Raw genomic sequence first — 19,999 nt, forward strand, 5'->3', positions numbered from 1 at the left:
ACAGACCGCTGGTGACGTTTCTGCTATTTTCATGTTTCTGTCTGTTACAGTCTTTGCAGAGAGAGACACGTCTCTCATTTGTCAAGTCTGACAAAGACATATTCTGAATTCTTTTACTCTCCTGCTGTTAACGGCTTCCTGGGCCTGACTATTTCCTGAGCAGCCAACAAACCAGCACACGTAGTTGAATTTCAGCCCTCCAGTCTTCTGAATCAGGTGTTTTCCACATTTTTCAGCAAAGGCTTTGTGTTTGTGCTGGGAATGTTCTGCAACACAAACTTGTTGTTGTTTGTCGTTTAGCACACTGGCAGTGAAAACAAATCAATCTGCACACGTGGCATTAAAGGCTTTTTCAGAAGCTTTGCTTGGATTCATCCATGGTGAAAATCACACGCAGGCGTCACACATCAGCAGTTAGCACACATAGTTTGAGTGTTTCATTTTAATGTTACAAAATCACCATAACCTCATAAATTTACAGACATTTAAAAAAGTAACACACCAAGATAAGAATAATTCCTGATTTTTAAACGTGACAGCGAGCAGAATCCCGGTCGCCGACCCCGCGTTAGGATGACAACCTGAGGAAGAGTTTCAGTTGAAGGTGTGACGTTCAGCACACCGTTTCAGCTTGATTCACTCTGATGCTGTGATGGTGCACACTGTGTGCTAAAAATGCATATCCAAGCACTGCCTTCACTGCTTATCCACAGTCGTCACACACCAACCACCGTGGGATGTGAACTGTGCAAGGTGAAAGGATGAAGGATTACATTTAGCAAGTGAAGCAAGTGTGTGTGTGTGTGTGTGTGTGTGTGTGTGTGTGTGTGTGTGTGTGTGTGTGTGTGTGTGTGTGTGTGTGTGTGTGTGTGTTCGTTCCTTGGAGGTCAAGCCATCACAATTGAGCATTACAACAGATGGAAGGAGCAGCTGAGGAACACAGAACTTGATACGGGAGGCTGACGGCGGCCTTTGAATTACTAAGCTGTCTACATGGCTGGGGGCTATGCTCAGAGGTGCAGAAATAACAAGAGGGACTTAAAGGTTAAATCACCTGGTGAATAAAGGACAACATGCAGGGCGGGAGGAGGGAACAAGGTGTCACATCAAGGTTAAGAGGGGGATTAGAGCCACAGATGGGCTGGGAAGAGTTTGAAAAGCTGAATGCTGCAATTTGTCTGCTTACCCCCATGGCTGCGAAGACAATGGCAAAGTTGTCTGCACTATAGTCCATCACATCCTTGGACTTCTGCACCAGGCCAGCCTGACGACAGATTTGGGCAGCAATCTGAAAGCACCAATAAGAAACAGAGTCAGACACACAGACGGATGGACAGAAGGGCTAACAGTCGACAAAAGGCTCTCAAAGAACATGTAAGCTAGAGTCAAATCCATACGAAAGCGTCACCTGAGGCTCAAAATGATCACGTGCTATTTACAGACTATAGCTGCTGTTATTAATGAAGAGACAATCACCTAGGAAACTACAGCCACTCACACTGTGACTGAGCGGCTGCAGCTGCCTCTCCATCAGGACTCAGTCTCATTACCGTTTCATATCTGACATTCAATCCCTACATAAACCACCACATTACATATAAGACTGCAGAGACGCTGTGTCGCTGTAGTGAATGTGTGACATGATCACGGCCCTGACCTCTCTGTGCACCTTGAATTCAGCCACAGGGTGGCTGAAGGGAAAAGGCCTACATGGATGAGCTCTGTCACGTGTGCTTGATGACACAATGACACCAAACAGACCATAATTAGGTGGAGAACACGTTGTGCGTTTGTTTGGGCACTTCTGCAGCACGTTAATCATGTAAAATGATCCAGTTATGCACAGCTGATCCTTTTGTGGGCACAGTGGAAACAAATGTTGGAACATATTTCCAAAAGTACGTGCTGACAGATTAAAAAAAAAAAAAAAAAGCACCTGTGCGTTTGTGGTCACATGATTCATTCGCTCGCTCTAGCACTGCTTTGGTTTGAACTGTAACACTTTGATCTGTTCTACAATAATAAAGGTTTTAAATATCACATAAATTGCCATAAGCAGCAGCTGCTCTTTATGTTTTAAATAATGCACAGCGACAGGGCATCTGGCTGTAGGTGCTGTGGATGCTGTGGATGCTGTTGTAAGTGCCCTACCTGTTTAGCAGCATGGCTCTGAATGATGGGTTTGTTTGGTGAAAACAGAGCTTATAAGTCCACAGAGCAGAAATTAGGCTGGTGATCAAATCCTAACAATAAAGCTGGTGCTCTTGAGCTGAACACACTGAACCTGACCCAGCTTTATACAGCGAGGGATATTTGGGGATGTAGTACATTTGTGAAGTGTCTGAACATGAACACACTACAACTGAGTCATGAATTTCCACTGTGAGGCACAAAAACTTCCAAAAAGGAAACAAAACAGCTGTCATGTGACACAGAAGGACCACAGCTACCACTCGTGAATCATCCCACTCACTCATGTTAAACATTTCCACTGAAAGACTTCCACAAAATTGGACCTCAACATATCCCAAAGCATGTAGCTTAAACCGCTGAGCGAGCAAAAGGTTTTTGGTGTATTCAAAGCAGCTGTGAGTTCTTGGTATGATACAACAGTTTGGTAAAAGCATGACCTCCCAGAGTACAGGGATGAAATAAGTTGAGTTTAAAGCTGCGAGTTAAAGAGACAAAGGTTCAAAAGGACAGACTAAAGATGAGGGCTGCACTAATGATTGGTGACTGATCACCAGCAGCCTGAGGCCAATTGTTTTTATCTTGTTTTATCAGTAATGTAATAAATAATCGTTACATAATGTAATACACAAGCTGTCCACGTCTGAACTCTGACATGAGTGAGGATGAGGAGGACGTATCCATTACTCTCATCTCTAAAGAGAAGAAAACACAAAGTGCTGCTTCTGTTTCATCCATCCATCCATCCATTCGCTTCCGCTTGTCCTTTTCAGGGTCGCGGGGGGCGCTGGAGCCTATCCCAGCTGTCATAGGGCGAGAGGCGGGGTACACCCTGCACAGGTCGCCAGTCTGTCGCAGGGCCAACACACAAGGACAGACAACCATTCGCACTCACACCTAGTGACAATTTGGATTATCCAATTAACCTATCCCCACAAGCTGCATGTCTTTGGACGGTGGGAGGAAGCCGGAGTACCCGGAGAGAACCCACGCAAACACGGGGAGAACATGCAAACTCCACACAGAAAGACCCCGGCCTGATGTTGGAATTGAACTCAGGACCTTCTTGCTGTGCGGCAACAGTGCTAACCACCGTGCCACCGTGCCACTGCTTCTGTTTGTTTTTAAGTAAATTCTACTTTATCTCCTGTCCTCAGCCTTTACACATGAACACCTAAATAAATACCTAAATAAAAAAGTATGTAAGTGGCTGTAAATGTATCTGTAATATCTGTCCACTCCATGATAAACCATCCATCACTGTATATAAATGGTGCTCTCCCATTAGTACCGCATTCTTTTTCTGTATGCGGGAAGTGGGACATAAACTCCCTGGTGTCGGTTGGGTTTTTCTAATTGTTGTTATTTGGACCACAGAGCATGTATTAGGTGGGTGGATAGCACTACTTTAACCTCCTCTGGTCTCTGGTGATCTGGCAAACTAAGGAGCAGACTGTCCGAACCATATCTGGTCTTTAAGTGAGGACGTGATGAACCACACTACTCTGAATTTATTATGGCTGTTGTGTTTTAATGTTTTAATACTTTGAATCTTGTTCTATTTAATCTGAACAAGCCCCTAAAACAGGCAATGATCACTGGCCTCTCTCAGTTTTTATTACCACTGTTCATTTTAAAGATCAGTTTTTAAACCCATACGATGTACAGTGGGGCAAAAAAGTATTTAGTCAGCCACCGATTGTGCAAGTTCCCCCACCTAAAATGATGACAGAGGTCAGTAATTTGCACCAGAGGTACACTTCAACTGTGAGAGACAGAATGTGAAAAAAAAATCCATGAATCCACATGGTAGGATTTGTAAAGAATTTATTCGTAAATCAGGGTGGAAAATAAGTATTTGGTCAATAACAAAAATACAACTCAATACTTTGTAACATAACCTTTGTTGGCAATAACAGAGGTCAAACGTTTACTATAGGTCTTTACCAGGTTTGCACACACAGTAGCTGGTATTTTGGCCCATTCCTCCATGCAGATCTTCTCGAGAGCAGTGATGTTTTGGGGCTGTCGCCGAGCAACACGGACTTTCAACTCCCGCCACAGATTTTCTATGGGGTTGAGGTCTGGAGACTGGCTAGGCCACTCCAGGACTTTCAAATGCTTCTTACGGAGCCACTCCTTTGTTGCCCGGGCGGTGTGTTTTGGATCATTGTCATGTTGGAAGACCCAGCCTCGTTTCATCTTCAAAGTTCTCACTGATGGAAGGAGGTTTTGGCTCAAAATCTCACGATACATGGCCCCATTCATTCTGTCCTTAACACGGATCAGTCGTCCTGTCCCCTTGGCAGAAAAACAGCCCCATAGCATGATGTTTCCACCCCCATGCTTCACAGTAGGTATGGTGTTCTTGGGATGCAACTCAGTATTCTTCTTCCTCCAAACACGACGAGTTGAGTTTATACCAAAAAGTTCTACTTTGGTTTCATCTGACCACATGACATTCTCCCAATCCTCTGCTGTATCATCCATGTGCTCTCTGGCAAACTTCAGACGGGCCTGGACATGCACTGGCTTCAGCAGCGGAACACGTCTGGCACTGCGGGATTTGATTCCCTGCCGTTGTAGTGTGTTACTGATGGTGACCTTTGTTACTTTGGTCCCAGCTCTCTGCAGGTCATTCACCAGGTCCCCCCGTGTGGTTCTGGGATCTTTGCTCACCGTTCTCATGATCATTTTGACCCCACGGGATGAGATCTTGCGTGGAGCCCCAGATCGAGGGAGATTATCAGTGGTCTTGTATGTCTTCCATTTTCTGATGATTGCTCCCACAGTTGATTTTTTCACACCAAGCTGCTTGCCTATTGTAGATTCACTCTTCCCAGTCTGGTGCAGGTCTACAATACTTTTCCTGGTGTCCTTCGAAAGCTCTTTGGTCTTGGCCATGGCGGAGTTTGGAGTCTGACTGTTTGAGGCTGTGGACAGGTGTCTTTTATACAGATGATGAGTTCAAACAGGTGCCATTCATACAGGTAACGAGTGGGGGACAGAAAAGCTTCTTACAGAAGACGTTACAGGTCTGTGAGAGCCAGAGATTTTCCTTGTTTGAGGTGACCAAATACTTATTTTCCACCCTGATTTACGAATAAATTCTTTACAAATCCTACCATGTGGATTCATGGATTTTGTTTTCACATTCTGTCTCTCACAGTTGAAGTGTACCTCTGGTGCAAATTACTGACCTCTGTCATCATTTTAGGTGGGGGAACTTGCACAATCGGTGGCTGACTAAATACTTTTTTGCCCCACTGTAGCAATGGCAATAAAACTGAGAATGGTACTGCTGGACTAATATTTTTGTTACTAATTTGTCTCTCATTCATTTTTCCCTTAAAAGTTCAGAATCAGAAGGGTTTTATTGCCAAATGTTGAGCAGGTTTACAACATTAGGAAACATTAGGAAATTGCTGCGTTAGCGTTAGCGTTCATCCTCCAGCTTCACTATGCTAATGTTATGCTAACATAGCTGTGTCACTAGCGATCAAGTAGCACATCATTATATAAGATAAGATAACCTTTATTAGTCCCACACGTGGGAAATTTGTTATATATACACTGGTATATATATATATACCAGCTAGCCCAACTTCAGTAACCCTACAAACGTCACTGCTGTTTAGTTTTCTGTCTTCATTTATGCTGGAAGTGATAGCAGAGCTGTACGTTTGAATTTATTCACAAATCTCTCAGTCAAACATGCTACATCATGTTTAGGTAGAAGCTAGCGAGCTAACTTCCTGCTAACTTCTAACTCCGTTAAATGTAATAAATCCTGTTTTCAAGGATGCCTGGATGTTAAACTTAATTGTTACACCTGGTAAAGCAGCAACACTGATCATTTTATTAAAGATGAAAGAATTCAGACAGTTTTTAACTCTCAGTGATGCCGCAGTGTTCGTTTGACTTTGGGACCTGAAGGGACGGAGTTTAGGACCCAGAAACAGATAATGATGTCAGACTTACAAACCGGACAGAGAAATAAAATGGTATGCTGATCTCACCTCATTGTGGGGCAACCCAGCGGCAGAGAAGATGGGGATCTTCTGTCCTCGAGCAATGCTATTCATGCCATCAATGGCTGAGATGCCAGTCTGGATCATCTCCTCAGGGTAGATACGGCACTGAGGGTTGATGGGCTGACCTGAGAGACAGAAACATGTATTCAGCTGGACACAAAGGAAGCAATAGCACACTTCACTGTTCATCATACAGGTCAGTCCCACAGACTTGACCAGACAAAACACGCAACAGAAAAAACGTAGTAAGAAAATGGTGATAGAAAGTAAAAGGCTGTGCAACTGCTTAAATGGAAAGTGAGATTATTAATTTGATGTGAACAATCAGAAGCAATTATATCGTGTTATTGTGGAAGCTAACTTACACTGTACATTCATGTGCTCCAATAAAACTCTGCTGAGCATAGTTTACATTCTAGTTACAGTGACTACATACTGAGTCAATGAAAATATTTCCTATTACAGTTTCAACACGCTCTTCTGAGCTGCAGTAATTAAATAATAGTGCAAGGACAACAGCTACATTAGACAAATGACTGTTAGGAATTCTGCCAATTAAGCCGTTGCTTGCTTACTATATGATCAAAGGGTAACTGCACTTATAGAGCACTTTCCCAGTCCTACCGCCTGCTTAAAGTCAAATGCAGACGTCTTACACAGGTCAGTATCTGGCACAGAAAACATCTGACAGGCCTTTCAATTAGTGGATAACCTGGTCTACCGCCATGAGCAATGGGGGGTGCAGAGAATTAGTCACAACTCATTAGTGACTTTGAAAGGGGTTAACCAAGGATGTGCACAGAGACCTGCTCTCAGGAACTCTCACTCATGTGGTTCACCGGCACTAATCTATCAATATTTCACAACAGCATGTCAAACCGTGTAGCTGCCACAGGATTAGCGCCACTGTGGCCCTGTAGTGTGACCACGAGCTGCAGCACGGCGCTAAGTATAAACCATTAAGAGAAGCAGTGGTTAGGTGTTGTCCTGTTGACCGGGGTTAGGGTTAATCTTATCAAGCTCCTATGGATGCAGACTGATCACATGACATGCAACCTATGGAAGACTGTTCCAGAAGAAAGGACTTAAATACTTCCAGATCACTTTATAAAAGGACCCATGGCTGTGATTACTGAAGTATCATCTACTGTTTCTACCTTTTACAACAGCATTAATATTCAATGCACTGTGTGGATAAAGTATTGATGGTAAATGTAGGATTGTAGGACCCCAAACGTTTGACTGGTTGGGTTTATTGTAGCGGTATGGGAAAAATCTATAGCATAGTGATATTTGGGAATACTGGCTCAACACACAGACACAGAGTATCGATATTTTATTACATACATGTAAATACTCTGGGAATTTCATGAACACGATGGCTCATCTTATGCACCAACCTGACATAACGTTAGCTGAGCCAACTTTAAATGGCTCAGCCAAAACAGCCATGAAAACTGGCACACATGGGTGAGCTGAGAGGTTGATAAGACTAAAGCTCAGAGGAGACCGGCCCCAAACTTTGGAACAGTCGGCCTCCTCATATCAGGATCTCTCCAACACTCGACATCCTTAAAACCCATCTGAAACACAGCTTTGCTCACTAGCTTTGGTTTTGTTCTTCGTCTGTGTTACTTTTTACTGTGTACAGCACTTTAATCAACCTGTGTTGTTTGTACATGTGCTCATAAATAAATTGATTGATTGCAGAATGAGAGCAGACTGGCATTTATTGTTGTGTACTCAACATTTGAACATTTACTTGCTATTCCGCGAGTAGCAGAATGCTAGGATAATTTCCTAAACTTCAAAATAAAAACATTTCCTGTTAAAGTCAAAGGAGCTTGCAAAGAAAAGCGTCTGGACTTCTTTAAGTTACTTGAAGACGTTTCACCTCTCATCCGAGAAGCTTCTTCAGTTCTAAGGTCAAATGGTGGAGAGTCCCAGATATAAACCTAGTGGGAGTTTCCCCCCACAGAGGGACAAAAGGACCCCCTGATGATCCTCTAATCGCCTGAGCCAAGGTGTGAAACTGGGTGTGGGTCCCAATCAGCCAGAGTTTCGGGTGAGCTCATTGTGAAACCTGGCCCCACCCTATCATGTGATTTCCTGAGGTCAGATGGCCCAGGATGTAAGTGGGTGTTAAGGCGTCTGGGAAGGGATCTCAAAACTGGATTATAGATGGCAGAGAGTTGGTGTCGTAAACCACCATTTACGTTTGGTTTATGTAAAACATTTCATTTCTCACAAATGAAGCTAAAGTTCTTGAAATGTTTATTTGTTAAGGAGACAAAATGTACTCAGGCTGAAGAAAACAGTTTAACACTATTAAAAAGGACACTTAACTGTATTAGCAAAAAATGAATGAGTAAAAAAAATTATTAATGTTATTGTGGTATTTCACTCATGTTCACACCTGGGACAGTAAAACAGTACAGAATACACTGCTGAGTGAGCTTTGGTCAATAATATTATTATTATTATTATTATTATTATTATTATTAATAATAATAATAATAATAATAATAATACCCTAACAATAACTATTTGGTGATTTTTTAGGACATTGTACCTAAATGAAGTTTCCGTTTATGACACTGCATTCTTATATGACTTAGCAGCAGGAAAGTAAGAGGCTAACATACCCATGATGTCCAAGTAATCTTCAGCCAGAACAGTCGGCCCGCGATCGATAGGTTTGCCTGAACCATTGAACACACGACCTATAAAAGGAAATATTTTGGTAAGGAGGCATTTAGACATTACATCATTGCTTAATGAGATGAGACCTGCAAGCACATTCTGTCTACTTTGTGCTACTTTACTTTGACAAGTGCCAGCAATTATAAACTCGTGTTAGTGATGACAGAAACAAAGAAAACAAAGAAAAAGCATCTCTACTTTTTGCTTCCATTCAAATGTATGTAACCTTGTGTTGTACTGAGTCACAGTGATTGAGATTCAAGAACATTATTATTAATAATTTTTAACCCTACAACTGTTTACAACTTGCATAGTTCCCATTTCTGTATAGCTGTATATCTCAGATTCCTGTAAAGTTATTTATTTCATATTCTGTATAGTTTTTCATATTTATATCCTGTCCATATCCTGTACATAGCTTGTACTCACTACAGCCTGTACATACTTATAGTTATAGAATATTCACAACATACTTCATACCGTGTACATTATAACATAATAGACCCATTTCTGTAATATACTTACATATCTATATTATTGCTAATATATATTGTAATATATCTATATCACTAAGCACTTCTGGATGGATGCAAACTGCATTTCGTTGCCCTGTACCTGTGCATGTGCAATGACAATAAAGTTGAATTCTATTCTATTCTATTCTATTCATTAAAATAAAAGCTTTGATTTAATTATTTGATTTTACAGTTTATTTAGAAATTAGCGTAACAAGGAAAAAAGCTGACTACATTAATTCTGCGTGCTATAGCATTTTAATCATTAAATCACGTTGATCATACCTAGCATGTCCTCTGACACCGGGGTACGCAAGATATCACCAGTGAATTCACATGCTGTCTTCTTGGCATCAATACCTGATGTTCCCTCAAACACCTGCAGCAACACAGAAAGGTAGCAAAGACATCCTCAGCATGTCTAGTTACATGTTTACTGATAGTGATTATCAGGGTTGTCAAAAAAATTAATTCATTAACAAATCCCTCAATGCTTACATATTAATCAATATAAGAATTAATATGGAACTCATTTGCAATACAGACACCAACAGTGCTGCCTTTGCTCCCGTCAGCTGACGCGTGACTTCACATGGCAAAGCTGCAGACAGTCCGGCACTGAGCTCCTCCCCTCACTAACAATTACAGACACTACACAGTAGTCTCTGAGGGTTGATACATGGTTCAAATAAGCTGCTGCTACATGCTGAAATGTTCAGGATTATGCATTAGGTTAACATTAATCTTAGCCTGGTGCTATTAGAGAATGATAAGATTAGAATTAATGAGAAATTCCACATGTTCTGGACCCTCGGGTAAAGGCAGGGGGTGAGCTGTCAACTGATCACCACCTGGTAGTGAGTTGGATCAGGTGGCAGGGGAGGATGCCAGACAGTGCACCCTCAGCATACGTTTGGGGGCACTGGGAATGCCTGGCAGAGGCCCCGGTTCGTGAAATCTTCAACTCACACCTCTGGCAGAGCTTCAACAGCAGTCTGAGGGAGACTGGGGACATTGAGTCCGAATGGACCATGTTCAGCATCTCCACTGCCGAAGCCACTGCACTGAGCTGCGGCCGCAAGGTGGTTGGTGCCTGTAGTGGTGGTAATCCCTGAACCAAATGGTGGACACCGGAGACGAAGGGAGCCGCCAGGCTGAAGGAGGAGGCCTACCGAGCTTGGTTAGCCTGTGGGACTTCGGAGGCAGCTGATAGGTACCCGAGTTCACGGAACGCGGCTCGGGTAGTAGCTGAGGCAAAAACTCGGGTGTGGAGGGGTTCGGAGAGGCCATGGAAAAAGACTTTTGGACTGCCTCGAAGAGATTCTGGCAAACCGTCAGGCGTCTCAGGAGGGGAAAGCGGTGCTCTACCTGCACTGTGTATAGTGGGGGGGAAGCTGCTGACTTCGACTAGAAACATTGTCAGCGGTGGAAGGAATACTTCAAGGACCTCCTTAATCCCACTGGAACGTGGAGGCAGCAGAGTCTGGGGACGAGGGGGACAGCTCTAGGTGTGAGGTCACTGAGACAGTTAAACAGAACACCTGGGGTGGATGAGGTCTGCCCTGAGCTCCTGAAGGCTCTGGATGCTGTAGGGCTGTCTTGGTTGACACGCCTCTGCAATGTTGCTTGGAGATCAGGGACGGTACCTCTGGATGGGCAGACCGGGATGGTGGTTCCTATCTTTAAGAAGCTGGACCGGAGGGTGTGTTCCAACTACAGGGGGATCACACTACTCAGCCTCCCTGGGTGCAGGAAGGGAGAGTCCGCCCGTTAGTCAAACTTTCGATACAGGAAGAACAATGCGGTTTTTTGTCCTGTCGTGGAACACTTGACCAGCTCTTTATCCTCTCAAGGATACTTGAGGGTGCATGGGAGTTTTCCCAACCAGTTTACATGTGTTTTGTAGACTTGGAGAAGGCATTCGACCATGTCCCTCGGGGTGTCCTGTGGGAGGTGCTTTGGGAGTATGGGGTGTCTGGCCCATTGCTACAGGCCATTCAATCCTTCTACAACCGTTGCAAGACCTTGGTCCGCATAGCTGGCAATAAGTTGGACTTGTTCCCGGTGTGTGATGACTCTGCCCGGCTGCACTTTGTGACCCATTCTGTTTGTAATTTTTATAGATGGAAGTTATGGGGGTAGCCAAGTAGTCAAAGGCCTTCCACTAGGGTGGTCTCAGAATCTCATCTCTGCTTTTAGCGGATTATGTGATTCTGTTGGCTTGATCAGCTGATGGCCTCCAGCTTGCATTGGAAGTATGAGTATGAAGCTGTGGGAATGAGATTCAGCACCTCCAATCCATAATATGGATTGACTCAGGCTCAGGGATGAGTTCCCTTTAAACTTAAATTGTTTAGGAATCCCAGTCTACAACTAATACAATATAAAATACTACATAGAGTGCACTATACAGTCAATGGATGTTCAAGATGGGCTTCTAACAGCTGCTCACATAGTCAAGGCAATACACCTGAAAATTACAACCCAGGGGCTGTGGTCATGACCTGGATGGAATGCTGGTGGCTCTTGGGTGGTGTTTTTCTGGCACCTGCGTGCAGCACAGCTGGGGGAGGGTCTGTGTCAGCAGACATAGGTTACCGACTTGGTAACCCTAGCTGTCCCTGCGTGGCTCTGGGGTAGACTTGGGGATTTGGGGTTCTGGGAGTGCTTCTTTACATCCCCGTTCTCTGTTTGCAGTCTGGGGTGGGGGGCCGGGAATTCAACTCAGTTTTATCTATATAGCGCCAAATCACAACAACAGTCGCCTCAAGGCGTGTTATATTGTAAGATAGACCCTACAATAATAGATACAGAGGAAAAACCCAACAATCATATGACCCCCTATGAGCAAGCACTTTGGCAACAGTGGGAAGGAAAAACTCCCTTTTAACAGGAAGAAACCTCTGGCAGACCCAGGCTCAGGGAGGGGCGGGGCCATGTGCTGCGACCTCGCCACACTCCTTGCTGGTGTCCGATGCCACAACCCGTCGGTGCGTTGGTGGTTCTTGGTGTCCGGGGCTCGGGCGTGTACTGGCTCATTCCTGGCGGCTGGTTGGCGGCTCCTGGCGCCTGTGGCTCAGACGGGCCCCTTCAGGGGTGTGTGAGGCCCTCAGATCTCTGGCCTCTAAGCCTGGGGTTCAGACCACCCTGGCATAGCCGGCTACCAGTGGAGTCTGCAGGCACGTTGCCGCAGCCCCCTGTAGCTTCTGCCCTGTGGCTGCTGGGTGACCCCCCCGTCTGCGGCTCTCCTCGGCTCTTTTCTAGGTGGGTGCTGCGGCTGCCCCTCTGGTGGTCCTCCTGGGGCTCTCGTGCTCTGGAGGGCCTCTAGATGTCTGGGACTTGGATCTACTCCATGCCTGCTTAATGTCATTGGGGGCAGGGCTATGGCTCCCCACACCTACTATTAGACAGTTACGTGGAGAAACCTTGTAAACTCCTTGGCTGCTGCCTCTAAACATATGGTTCGTTGTCGGTTTTGTGTGCTGCTCAGTAACATTCAATATTTATTATTTAGTGTTACTTATGCTTATCTAGGTTGTCGCTGTGGTTTTCCTACAGCGTTGTTCCCTTTTTGCTTGTTCTTTTCCCCAGCAGGTGATCGAGCGGGTTTGTGTGTCTTTTCTCTCGTCTCTCTTGCCCTCCGTTTTTCTTTCCCTCTCCTTTTGTTCAGCCTCTTCCCAACTTCTCTTTTCTTCGTCTTTTCCTCTCCTATCCCCCGGTCCTGTCTGTTTCTATTGTTAAAAATGTGAAAGTAAAAAATAAATAAATAATAAAGGTGAAATGAAATATGACAATCAAGTGGACCAGTACAGCGAAGTCGTAATGGTCTACTTAGGAAAATAAATCTGTTGGGCATGTTTCTTGGCCTTCAGACAATAATTCTGATTGCTACAGTGCCGGACAGCGAAGGCAATAGATGAATAAATAAATGCAAATACTACAAAAATGGATAGGAATGCTCACTTTAGGCAAACAGTGCTGGTTTATGAGAGTCACTGTTTGGGTTAGGGTTAAATATGCACAGCCTTTGTTTTAGGTGCTCTACACGGACATGTTTGCTAAAATGAAACTACAGCACAGTGATCAAAGACCTACAACTGTTGTCTCCTGCTCTAATTATCAGTAGTAAGTTAAATTGCAGTTTAGCTATTTTGAACTATTGACTACTTGATCATGATAATGTTAAATGTAGATACAATTTCCTTTGATGTTGCATTGTCGAGTCTACGGCTGTGCTATCCCTTCTTTTGTGTGGCTGTGTGCGCTCATGGTGCATGTCTGTGTTTGTAGATTCGTGCGGTGGCTGTGCCAGGCTCTTTTTCAGTTTTATGTTCATTTGGTGAGACGCCTCCAACCATAACCTCTTTATATCTGCTGATTGGTTGGTTCAACCATCATGTCACAACCAACCACCATGCAAAGCTGTATGAGGTGCTGTTGGTCTCTGCATGGAACATTTCTTTCTTCTGTCAGGTTATTATGGCTAGTATGAAAAAGGCTAGTATGCTACTATGGAGCATTCAGACAACATAATAGTAAGTTACAGTGTTTGCATGGTTAATGAATGTATTTTAGGACCTTGAATGGTGCCCAACCAGGTTTGGATTTTTGTGTATGCTTTGGTCCCCATATCATCTTATCATTTCATGTATTTGGCAGCTTAACAGGAAAAGTATTTTTATGTATAACAAAGCAATTTTAATGGCATGAGCTGTCATTGAGGAAGGATGAAGATCCATGCTAAGGCATATGTACCTTACCTGAGTCCAACCGAAACAAACCTGGGCCCACCTTTCAAGCAGGCCACGATCATCAAGCAGTAATCAAACAAACTGGACATTGGGGCATGAGCACAAGTAAGGATAGCAAAATGCAATTGCACAGAGCACAGAGCTTACAGCACAGAGGCTGTCAGCTGATATGCTTTAGTTTCCACTCACTATTTCTTACCTGAACAACTGCCTTGGTTCCAATCACCTCGAGGACCTGTCCGCTCCTCTTGGTACCGTCTGGCAAGGTCAGGTGAACAATCTCAGCATACCTGGGGAACTAATTCAAAGAGATTCAACACTGTTACTACAGCAACAGAAAAACACGTTTTTATCATTATTATAAAAGAGCACACCGGCTAGTAAAGTGCTGAATTATACTGACTTCTACAAACATTTGGAGTTTACCGAGCGACAGCGCCACTATTTGCAACCTAATTAATACATATTGTAAGAGGATTTGCACAATAGATGAACGAGTGTTAGCAGCACCACAGACAGAAAGCCTGATAAAAACAGAATTTCTTTGCAGCCTTACCTTCACGTTATCCAGGATCACCAGGGGTCCATTTACACCTGATACAGTGGAGTAGGCTGGAATAGGAGAGAGACGGGTTACTCATTTCTGAACCTCAACAGGCAGCAGAACAGGAAAATAACACACAATACTTCAATTTCCTTCTGCAGCGAGCAAGCCACCTATCATCAGTGCAATAAGCAGACTTCTCCACAGCCAAAACTGCTAATCACCGCAGGCTGACCTTTTGCTGTGAGAACAATTTTACTGCACTTTCAGCCCTAAAATGTCACAAAAAGCCAAATGTCAGGTCAAGAAATGGAGGAATTTTACATTGTTTGATTACACCGTCACACAATCAATCACACGAATCAATAAAAACGCACGACTCATGAGAACCGGAGCAGATGTTCAAAAAATATACATTAAATACTTCATATTCGGGTTATCGCAATATTACAATTTCAAACTCAATACTGATATCCACAAAAATACTCGATACCATTTTTGAAACCATAAGAAGGATTCTGATCCCATCCTGCAACATGAGAATAGCAAACATCTCAAAAACACTCGGACTAATTTTTCCAGTTATTAACTACAGTCCACTACGTTAATGAAAGAAGACGGCTGACGGGGCTGTTACAGTTAAACTGGACAGGTAAACATCAATAAGTGTTTAATACTTTCCTCCTAAAGTGTGATACGAATACTTCAGCTGTTAGTGAGGTGAGGAGCTGTGTGCCTGTTTGCAACATGTGAAGGCGTCAGAGTATCCTATAAAAACAGAAAAAAATGCCATATCCCTGAATGTGTGCGACTGCAGCGTAACATCAGTACAACAGTAATGGACAATGCTTTTCTACTCTACTGCAGTACTCAAGCCTTTTACTGTACACAGCATTCACACAAGCAGTTTATCACCTGTAATTAATTCAATTACCTTTCTATCATAACAGTCTCGTCAGCGTAAGGCAACGATTGTAGAATATTAGAGAGCAGCATCTGGCACTTTAACAGGAAGTAACCTCCAACAGACTCAAGGACGGGTCTCCATCTGGTGTGGGAATGAAGGTGCTTACCTGTTAGGACTGTGCCCTGAATAATAATAATAATAATAATAATAATAATAATAATAATAATAATAATAATAATAATAATGATGATGATGATGGTCAATGTGACTGAGAATCCAGGTCATTCGGAGCAAATGCAGGGCTGATGTCATTACCATGAGAGTCAAAATAAATTCAGTCTAATCCGAATTCTTTCAATCAGATAATAAAAACACTGCCGTCACCGACAACACCACATTAAGCATTACTGTCCACATATTCACTGTGCTCTACGCCCATCTCAAGTGTAACCCTCTGCACTGTGCTGCACACTGTTCTCCATCACTATTATCAAAAACACCCAATGAAGGAATATTTTTGGAAGCAGCGAGTTCATTAAAACTCCACTCGTTCAGTTTCTTCTGCAGAGCTGCACCTAACAATGATCGCCGGCTTTAAAAATCCAAAAGCAGGCAGCCTCTACTCTAGTGTGGCAGCAGACAATAAGTTAAACAAACCCATAAATGACGGTAATATTACAAAGTGTAAATAAGGAGCGTTTGAACAGAACTGCTTTCAGACCACATAAGAGCAGCAGAGTGTCCTGCTTCTGTGAAGTAAGCAATAAAATGTGCCATGCAAACATTACAATCAAATCATGTTCAGCCATTCCTCTGCTCTGAACATCTGTAGAGCTGGGTGGTAAAATGCAGACATGCAGGGAGCGTTGGAGTGGGGGACTGAAGGTGGCGGCATTGTTTCTATCAGGGTCTGCTGTTCTTCTTTATGTGTGAACTGTCAATCTCTGGGCTGATATCAAAGGCTCGGGGAAATTAGAGCAGACTGCTACGAACATAAAGCACTAAAGCTTAGCGGGGTGCATCCACTATGCCACTAATTAGGCAGGGGCCAACAAAATAACCTGTCAATGCGCTACAGTATTGCAGCCATTTCCCACACACACCTGCATTTTACCCTCTATTAGTCAGACACACACTGTGTGCGTCTGTGTGTCGAACACGAGGTTTGAATGGGAGGTGGTGCTGGGAGGATGGGGCACAGACTGTTGAGTTAGTGCGATAAAAGATGGCTCAAGTGTGATGATGAAAACCAAGGGCAGGACAAACACAAAAAATAAAGAAATAAATAAAATTTCCTCTCCAAAATAAAATGTGTTTTACTCCAAACAGCCTTTATCTCAGTTCTTGCCTCAGGGTCCACTTTCCAGTGAATGACTCAAGTTGTCTCTGTTTGTTCTGCAAGGCCTTGCACTGCAGCGCGAGGGGGGGGATTTACAGATGACCTTTGCTTTGCTCATTTCCCACTGACAGGCAGGAAGTCCATGGTTTCATCATTTAATATACAGCTTTCCTTAAACAACACGACAGAGCACCACTCTGACCAAATAATAAAAGAACACTGAACCAGTATAGAGAACACCAGTGTTATCAAACCTCACGGATATCCCCGCCCTCCTGACAGCCAGCACAGCCGATCAACAACGCCTGACTTCTGCATATAAACCTGACACATAACTGAAATACGAAGGAACAGCAGTGATACTTTCTAGCTGGGAAGGTTTCCAGCTCATATTGTTTGGTGCAGAAAATGAAGAGAAATATCATAACTCTGGATCAGATCTGTAAGGACATTCTACACATGTAGTTTAGAGAAATGAACACGCGTGTAAGGAAAGCTTCCAAATGCTCAAATAGGTCATTGAAGGCGTTTCCAAAACTCTGACATGCTGTGTAAGCCTGCACAGTCTCTTAAAGGCACTCTTCATTAACCTTACAGCTAAAACATATTCCTGTGAACAACACGGCCTCACTTAACCAACCATTTTAATGTCGTCTGCATCCAGTACATACTAGCCAACATGTATCTGTGATAACAACCTGCTGGCTGTGTATAGTGCACATAATCTGACAGCAGAAAACAATATTCTGTTTACAGAGATGCAGGCTCTATGTTTAGTCATTATGCTTTTCTGAAACACATGCATGATGGCAGAGTGTGTAACTACACAGCCAGCCCTTTAAAAAAAAGAGGGAAACAACTCAAATGTGTACAACTGGAGAGCACGTCACACGGTGAATCTGTAGCTCCTGACAAGGACGACTGACAGCTCCCAGAACTATTTTACATTATCATTCCTGGAATAATTGGCATGTTTATACTTTAAACCTTAAACAGTTACATGGTAAACGGCCTGTATTTGTATAGAGCTTTACCAAAGCGCTTTACACTACATAACAAAAAAGCTTTATTTGACAATTCCAGTGAATATTCATAGCATCAGCATTACCCTAACAGATTAGCCATGTTTATGAACACAGCACAGACTTAAACTAGAAATTGCTGACAGGCCTCAAAAGAGATGCATCAGGGTAATTATACTCAGAGGCAATAATAACGGTGCAAGGAAAATGTTACTATGTAACAAGGAATCCACAAGTCTGGTGCGTTGCCCTGGTCGACGTCCTATCAGGTAAAACAGTCACAGCATTATTTCAGAGACATTTTGGAGCTGCACAGCGTGTCAAAGAGTAATGAGTTAAACAGCTGGTACTGCAAGTCAGAGTATTTAATCTAATTTTAGTTTTTACCAAGTACTGAAATAACTTGTATCAGTACTAACATAACGTTAGAACGAGCCTTCGTGGCGTTCGTCGATCACAACAAACGGACGCCTCGGTGGCACAAAGTCTAAAGTGTGTACAGGCTCTGAATGAGCAGCTCCAGTCGGATTAAAGGCCTAACCCTGGCCCAACACGCTAACCCATCATTACATGAAAGGGGAAGAAAAAAAGACAACAGTTCAGGGAACACTCTTATGTATAACTGTGATGATGGAAAAAAAATAAGTGGTTTGCTCTCTCATTTCACAAGGTAACGACTCATCAATGGGCTATATGTTCATGAGGTGTGAAGTAGCAACATTTCCCAATAGGTTTAGAAAACTTTCTCCACCCCTCTTTTGCTACTTCAGCTCAAGTACAGCGTTCCCCTGGTTTGGCATGCAACAGCAGCGTGGGTCACCCTGCAGCCTGTTCAGCTGCCAGAGCCCTTTGTGTACAAAGATGTTAATTGGTCCTAATCCGCCACTAGAAGCTGTTTTGGTAGCCTGACCTCGCACCCTGAAGGACACCTTGGTGTGAAATACTAAAGAGCCCATTCAAGTGCCAGAGAAAAGAGGCACAGAGCATTCCAACACAATTCAATTTCCCAGCAGAAAGAGGGGGGGAACTCAAGGGGAGGAGAAGGGAGGAAAGGGGGAGTCTGGCCTAGGATGGAAATGGGGGAGCATCATCATTCTGACAATAAGCGAGGGCTACAAAGCAGTGGCTGCTGTGATGTGCACTCTCACAATCACGTCTTAGCCTCTACTTCACGGGATTCCCACAGCCCCACTGGACATAGGAATGCTAGTTGATTAAAGCCTACGACCAGCTCTCCCACCCACACACACACACACACACACACACACACACACACACACACACACACGACAACCCTCAGCTAATGGTATTCATACGAGTTAGCCCGACGCAGACTGCCAGCACATCTACCAAAACTATCTGTCACTCTGAATCAGCTGGCCTGTTGTTTACAGACGTAGACCGCACCTGATGGACTGCATCAAAATAAACAGCTGAATACTTTATTCTGAGGTTGCTGCTGTTAACAGTTGCTAATGTCATTCAGCTCCAGCATCTCGAGCTGCAGCAGCAGAGATCAGCTGTGACCTGGAGGGTTAGCCTAACGTGCTGCAGGTGGTCCTGCTGACTTCACCAACACTGTGGAGCAGAGTGCAATCTACCTTTGCCAGCCACAGTCTCCGACGGTGGAGCCCAAACCTGTCTGCTGATCATGGAACTGCATATCAACCAAAAACCTACACTGCTAAACGTTGCATTAAAACACACCGTTTTAGCCGAATGAACAAAGTGTTTCCTGTCTGTGTGTTTCAGCCCGAACCTCATTCTGCCTCATTCACACCCATTCGTACGAGCATTTTCCACGCCTAACATTCACTCTGACGGAGGCACCAGAGAGCGACTCGGGCTTTAGCATGATGATTACTGGCACATGATCCCTTTGATTTTCTCAAAAGAGGAAACTCAAATCAGTAGATCTTACCAAAATTAATACTTGACTTTGTTTATTCCCCTTATTTACAACGAGTGTGGTTCATCAGCTGTAACTACTAGTC

At 43.7% G+C, this 19,999-nt stretch overlaps 1 protein-coding gene across 1 annotated transcript in view; it reads right to left on the reverse strand.

Moving 5' to 3' along the window:
- Positions 1-19,999, reverse strand: part of atp6v1ba (ATPase, H+ transporting, lysosomal, V1 subunit B, member a) — a 37,675-nt gene that overhangs the window by 9,656 nt on the left and 8,020 nt on the right. The window contains exons 2-7 of the mRNA XM_004572508.4: positions 14,750-14,805; positions 14,393-14,491; positions 9,728-9,821; positions 8,870-8,947; positions 6,210-6,349; positions 1,187-1,288 (exon numbers count right to left, since the gene is read on the reverse strand). Of these exons, the coding sequence (XP_004572565.1) occupies positions 1,187-1,288; positions 6,210-6,349; positions 8,870-8,947; positions 9,728-9,821; positions 14,393-14,491; positions 14,750-14,805 (569 nt within the window). The remainder of the gene's footprint in view (positions 1-1,186; positions 1,289-6,209; positions 6,350-8,869; positions 8,948-9,727; positions 9,822-14,392; positions 14,492-14,749; positions 14,806-19,999) is intronic.

The sequence above is a fragment of the Maylandia zebra genome, linkage group LG13 (genome assembly GCF_041146795.1).
Source record: "Maylandia zebra isolate NMK-2024a linkage group LG13, Mzebra_GT3a, whole genome shotgun sequence".
Taxonomy (NCBI): Eukaryota; Metazoa; Chordata; class Actinopteri; order Cichliformes; family Cichlidae; genus Maylandia; species Maylandia zebra.